This window comes from Saccostrea cucullata, unplaced genomic scaffold, assembly GCF_032062105.1.
Source record: "Saccostrea cucullata isolate Sc308-1 unplaced genomic scaffold, CSIRO_AGI_Scuc_v1 ctg9241, whole genome shotgun sequence".
NCBI lineage: Eukaryota > Metazoa > Mollusca > Bivalvia > Ostreida > Ostreidae > Saccostrea > Saccostrea cuccullata.
The window spans coordinates 1-6,676 of NW_026933318.1; the positions used below are offsets into that span (position 1 = coordinate 1).

A 6,676-nucleotide genomic window follows, 5' to 3' on the forward strand; every position below is an offset into this window, starting at 1 on the left:
TCATAGTTATAAGAAACAGTTTTTCAAGAAACAATATCGATGTATATCTGAAGTATAAAGCTTAACTATTGTTTTCCCATGCACACTTGTGTCAGATTATACAAACAGAGGAGAAAAATAAGAAAATCATGTTTTAATAGATCGTTTAATGGAGTTTATATTTACATTCTTTTCTCAAAGATATTTAAAGCTATTGAACATAAATGGTATCTGGTTCCTTGACTGTCGTAGGGCGAGACATTTGAGGTTTTTCAGCGAACCATTTCTACCTTTTCAGTAAGGTGTAACTAATCGGGATAGTTCACTTTGGGGATAAACGGGAAATTTAAAATAGTTAAAAATGATAACTATTTCACGTCTTTAGTGTTACTTACCTACGATGTAGAGTATGTACAATGTGTTAAATATACTGTCTAAACCTCGAAATTTAGGCTATAAGAACGTTCTTTTTTTTCTTAATTTCATCGAAGCTGTCACACCTTTTTAATGGAACATTCCAAAGAAAAGGCGCGAAGATTTACTCGTGGCGTTTGGCGCGAAATTATGGATAGTGGCGCGCCTTTCAAAGTTCTTAGACAGGTGTATTGTTGAAGAAGTATATACAAAAACATTCTGAGCAGTTGACCCAGTAGCGTAATTTAAGCACGTTGGGAATAAAAGAGAAAAAAGCGCGTTGGATTTTCACGCTTGCGACCTGGATTCAATCCTCTTTGTGGCAATTTATTTTTATCACTTTTCAGCTCGATTTTCGAGGGTTTTTTTTCCTGAATCGGACGGAAGACCTCTCGTTGCTCGCAACGAGATCGTTTCTAGTTTTTTTACCATTTGATAATCATTAGATGCAGAAAAAGATATAATGAAAGGTGTCAAAACACACACATTAACACCAGAATTTATATCTTTTTGTTTGGCATGATGACACTGATATGCCTCTCCACGGGGTCGTCATTTTTTTTTTTTATTTCAGGACTTCAGAATTGTATATAGTAACATTATTATCTGCTTAATTAATACAAATAGGGCCCTGCTTACATTAAATCTATCAAGTACTAATAAAAAGAATGATCACTGTAACCTTTGGGACAGATGGATCTGTAATTATCATAAAGAAATGGTAATAGGTGACCTTAATAAGGTTTTTTATTTTGTTTTTTTCCCTGTAAGATTAGTATGAATAGGGAATAGCTCAGGGATATGTAGATGGTACATGTAAAATAATGGAGAGAAATGTTTATTCCTGTGAAAAAGAATGTCTAGTTCCTTTACTTTGTGTCAAAGGTCACACATATGTAGATTGTACATGTGTACTTGTCAATTATTCATGTACAGTAATTTGTCAAAATTGTTAGAAATTGTTTTTACAACTTTTCTGTAACCAGAGGGTATACATAATTCTAAAGATTACTACAAGCTAATGTATACATGTACAATAGATATCATTTGATCGGTGAATTTGATTAAAATGTATATTTCAGGAGTACAAGCAGATTCTAGACTCCCGACAGAAGCATGTATTGATTGACGTTAGGATGCCAGTAGAAATGGAGATCTGCAAGCTACCCACTGACACTTATAGTATCCTATTGAGACTATACCATTTAGAGAAAGTTTCCATTTGACACCCCCCCCCCCTCATTCAAGATTGATTAGATTAACTCTTTACCCCTATGCACCAAGAACACCTGAATTTAGAAAGGTGTGTCTTTTTTAAGTAATCACATCATGCCAAAATACAGGTAATGGTTTGGGGCAGATGTAGATGTACAGTATACATGTGCATATTTTTTTTTTAATACAAAAATGCAGTCATAGGATGAAAATATATTTAGCTCAGCAGATTATAAAAGACTGTGACAGATACTGCCAAGGGCCCAGCCCTGAAAAAACACTACTATCTTTCCATTGCCAAAGATGTCAATATTTTTTTGTATCTTGTTTTTTTCTTGACCTGATTCCCAGATTTACCACTTAATTGTGTGGGAAGAGAGGACAGTTTAGCTAGCCTGAAAAGTCACATCCAATCTAGTTCAGCTGGTGAAGAGTTTTTTCCTGTTTATGTTGTGTGTAGAAGAGGAAATGATTCACAAATTGCTGTACAGAAACTCAAGAACCATTTTAAATCAGACTCCATTCATTTTAAAGACATTACAGGCGGACTTTATGCATGGGCAAAACATATAGACACCAATTTTCCTGTTTATTAATTCAAATAAAAAACATAAAACAAAATGACAAGATTTTTTTCTTTTTCCCAACATCAGTCAACAAACTCAAGAATCGTTTTAAATCAGACTCCATTCATTTTAAAGACATTGCTAGTAGGCTTTATGTATGGACAAAACATATAGACACCAATTTTCCAGTTTATTAATTCAAATGAAAAATATAAAACAAAATGACATTTTTCTTTTTTCACTACACTTATTCATACAAAGGCTGTGGCAGTAATGGCGATAACACTCAGAACTGTTTTCTGGACCACTGATAGTCAGAATGCATAAAATGCTTTAAATTGAAATTCCCTGTGGTTAAGTAGACCACACACTGTCCTGTGATGTTAAGTTCAGTGACATCTAGGTGAATGATTCTGTGGTCATCAGGCATCAAAGAGAGAAAAACCTACAAGTCCAGAAAAAATAAAAGTAAAGCACAAGTTTTTAGATAAATCTTATCCATTCAAGAATTTGAAATTTACTCTTCACATTGCGCGTCATTGCGGAAATAAATGTGAAGAAATACAATATAATACATGTACAGTTAGCAGGGTTTCACATATTTTGTTAATAAACATTAAACACAGACGATACATTCAACTATTATTTTAACAAAACCTTTTTCGTTTAAAAACACACTGAAAGACGACAAATGTAACAAATAAATTTGGTTAAAAAGACAAAGAATGTTAGTAGTCACCATAGGCACCCATGAACGGATTAAAGTACCCTCCACTTCCGCCCCATGACCCCCGGAAGGTGTTCCGGTACAGGAGTTGCTTTTTCTGGTTGGCTTGCTGCTGCTCTAGAATGTCACCGGCGTCGCCTGCTTCTGACCCACCGAGTCCACCCCCAAAACCTCTCATGAACCAGTTACTCAGTCCACCATTGTATCTTCCGAATCCGGAATTAGCTGTGATTGAATAAAGGGTGTTTTTTGTGTACTTGACTCGCGTATTTAATAAAGTGAGCTACTAGTTGTTTTGAGCATAAATCGGTAGAATACACGTAAATAAGCCACAGGTGCTTGAGGACAGGACCCCCCCCCCCTTCGATATAGACCCCTGGGCTTTTTCGATTTTTTTCTTATAAAAAATCTTTCATTGCCATATTTGTGATAAGATCTATACCAGCAAATCGAAAAATTACCTAAAACAAACGTTCTATTAAATCTACCCTACATTCTCTGTATAAAATCAATTTATATATAGAGAGGGTAGATATTTTTATAAAATGTAAGTTTAAGCAAATTTTCTGAATTGATAGGATAGATTATATCACAAATATGTCATCCATATATAATTTATGTGAAAAAAGTCTAACAGGCCCGGGGGTCTGTATTGAGGGGAGGAGGGGGGGGGGTTCCTGTCCTCAAGCACCTGTGAAATAAGCTAGGTCATCCGATTTTGAGAATTTATTTTTAAATATTTTGATTTCTTACATACTTACTTCTGAACATAAGAAAGGCTGAGGAGAAATTGCCGAACGTCAACAGTACAACTAGGAAAGCCAGTCTTGTCATCATCTTAGTGTTAGTCCGCGCCTCCTAGGTTTTACTGCCAAAAAAAAAAACTAGTAAAATTCGCTGTTAAATCAAAAAATTATTTCGTCCTAAAAAACAATAAGATGTATTTAGCAATTACTCCTAACCTGTTTATTTGGGATGGGGGGTCATTGTGTTGTGTCTGATTTATAAAAGCCGCAATCTGCATATTTAAAGAATATGACAAAGAACGGAAGGGTCAGCAAACTATTTCACTTACAATCCCCGGCGAATTACAGTAAAACTCGATTATAGCGAAGTCCTGGAGACTTTTTAAAATAAATTTTGTATTAACTGCTATCCGGTAAATTCAGCATTTACAACATTACAGTTAGGTACAATCAGTTAAATACCAACTGCTTGAATTGGACAAAAAGTCGTCTGTCTAAAGTCATAGGGGGAAAAATTACTACAAATGGTATCACTTAGTACAAAGAGACTAACATAGTTCTCTGATGGCAACAAATGCTACCAGTGGTCGTTTTGTTCTCTGTCGGCAACAAATGCTACCTATGGCACGCCAAATTCACAAAGATGAGCTAAACATAGTTTCACAGTCGATAAACTAGGTTTATCGGTTGTAAACTATAGTTTACGGACTGTAAACTATAGTTAACAACATTAATCTATATTTTACATCTGTAAACCATAGTTAACGCGATAATCTATGTTTCACAACTGTAAACTATACTTAACACCGAAAACTATCATTTGCGATTGCAAAACATAGATTATCTGATAAATACAGTTTCACGATTTGTAAATTATAGTTTACAAACCGTTAACTATAGTTAACGATCTGATAAATATAGTTTCACGATTTGTGAAACTATGATTAACAACTCTTAACTATAGTTTACGATTGTAAATTATAGTTTACAAACGTGAATCTATGTTTATCAACAAAATCTATTGTTAACGCTTTATTACAGACAGATAAACTTAGATTAGCATTCGTAAACTATAGTTAACGACCGTTAAATATAGTTTTACAGATGAAAACTATAGTTAACGAATTGTTAACTATAGTTCACGGTTTGTAAACTATAGTTTACAGTCGATAATCTTAGTTTATCAACTGTGAAATTATGTTTAGCTTATTTTTGTGAATTTGGCGTGCCATAGCTACCAGTGGTCGTTTTGACATTCCCAATCGGTAAAAACCCTAATCGCACCGAATTTTGGGTGTGTTGAGAGTCCTGGCACGCTGTCAGTGATCTGCAGAAGTTACCAGTGGTAGAACCTGGAACACACCCACTGTTAGGGAAATGAATTACCATTGATATGCAAGTGGTACCAATGTTTACCACAAAATTTGCCGGTGGCAACCTTTCTCGCAGACAGACAAAAGTGTGGGTAAGGAATTCGTAAAGGATGTCATTGATCATCAATCATGGCGGCCAAAATATGCGTATTGGAGACCTGTTGTGGATAGCCAATTTCCCCCTATGTGTGACGTTTTAGGGGGAATAAACTAGTAGATTCTAGGAAAACTCAGTCTTGCAAAACTGATTCCTGACAAGTCTTGTTATTATGACGATGCAAAATTAAACATCTCAAACGAAATGAATTAAACTGAGAAAATGGCAAACACAGATTAATTAGCATATCAAATTACGGAATTTCATTTTAAATAGCTGAAACATTGAAATAAGAGTTACAAATGTTTCCATTACACTCCAGTTGGGAACTTTTGCAGAATAATTGCAATCGACATGCCACAGCTGACGAGGGTTCATTAGCTACCAACAGATATGATAAATCTGGGGGGGGGGGACTCTGAACCCTCCCATAAACTCTGCTTGCTTTCACTGCGTAAAATTTATGTAACTCTCTCTCTCTCTCTCTCTCTCTCTCTCTCTCTCTCTCTCTCTCTCTCTCATTTTTCATAGCATTTGTCAATAATCTTATACATAATAGGTAGCATAAATTTAATTTCCCTTTTCGAGTTAATTTTCTAGTTCTAAAAAAACTAAAGATTTTTTTTTTAATCTTAAGGTTCATTGATACTCTGATAAGAGAGATAACTCTAATGAAATAAATGTCTATTACTTCTTTAAAGATTTATCAAGTTTGAATTGTCTTTTACATTTGATTTTGACCCACAAGCATTGATATAATTGTTGTTTTTTACTTGTAAAATAAATTCCCTCTGAAAAATAATAAGAATTAAAGCATTATTTTCTATGAGTGAGCAGACGGCTTATAAACCCAAAGTTGTAAGAAAGATCTACCGGGTATATTCAGCTCTCATATTAAATTATTACTAGTACATTATGAATGAATAAGACATAGTATGCACACAAATTACGTTATAAATGTTATTTAATGAACTGCCTAGGATTTTTCTCTTAAATAGATTTCAAAGACGCAAATGCATTCATAGTTTCTTTTTTTTTTCTTTCTTTTCTTTTTGTTTTTTCAATTTTAACACAGGTTTTAACACAGATATTCCAATGAAACACCTGAATTTTTTTTCATGTATTATTGCGATTTTTTTTTTTTTTTTTTAGATATTTAGGTAGGTTTTTTATCAATTGAAATATCAATAGGAACAACAGATAAAAGAAACCACAGGGATTCGATAAATAGAGGACTGCTCTTACCTGTTGGCGTCCGTAAAGTGACTACCATACGAAATTGAATGAATAAATAGGGACAACCTATAATGTTCCGAAGACTTGGCACACATTAAGAAATCCATTAGGAAGTTGACACAAAGGTCACATTTGGTGAACCACAGAGAGCAGTTAATCGTCATACAGATGTTCAGAAGTGCAACATTTTTATTTGCAATTAGTGTGTACAACTTCTGCAAGGTTATTAATGTGTTAAAAGTCGTAAATGCGGAAGACTGACAAGCGAATGAAATCGGAGAATAAGAAAAAATAAGTGTATAAACAACATATGCTGGCTAAAA

At 34.2% G+C, this 6,676-nt stretch overlaps 1 protein-coding gene across 2 annotated transcripts; it reads right to left on the reverse strand.

Annotated features, from left to right (window-relative positions):
* Positions 1-2,371: 2,371 nt before the first annotated feature.
* Positions 2,372-3,775, reverse strand: LOC134237973 (uncharacterized). Of its 2 annotated transcripts, none has more exons than XM_062720106.1 (3): positions 3,663-3,775; positions 2,943-3,126; positions 2,372-2,619 (listed from the first exon to the last, which is right to left on the reverse strand). In XM_062720106.1, exons 1-3 carry the CDS (start codon positions 3,736-3,738, stop codon positions 2,604-2,606), a joined length of 276 nt encoding a protein of 91 aa, XP_062576090.1. In that variant the 5' UTR covers positions 3,739-3,775; the 3' UTR covers positions 2,372-2,603. The 2 variants fall into 2 exon arrangements, with proteins under 2 accessions (XP_062576090.1, XP_062576089.1); XM_062720105.1 differs by having other exon boundaries at positions 2,373-2,619; positions 2,914-3,126.
* Positions 3,776-6,676: the final 2,901 nt, after the last annotated feature.

Bases quoted from the DNA above. Each gene is read 5' to 3' on its own strand.
- LOC134237973 (XM_062720105.1), bottom strand. From the start codon at position 3,738: ATGATGACAAGACTGGCTTTCCTAGTTGTACTGTTGACGTTCGGCAAT. The intron at 3,127-3,662 runs GTAAGTATGTAA...ATTCAATCACAG, and splicing joins AGCCTTTCTTATGTTCAGAA to CTAATTCCGGATTCGGAAGA. The intron at 2,620-2,913 runs GTGACTACTAAC...CTGGACTTGTAG, and splicing joins TCCGTTCATGGGTGCCTATG to GTTTTTCTCTCTTTGATGCC.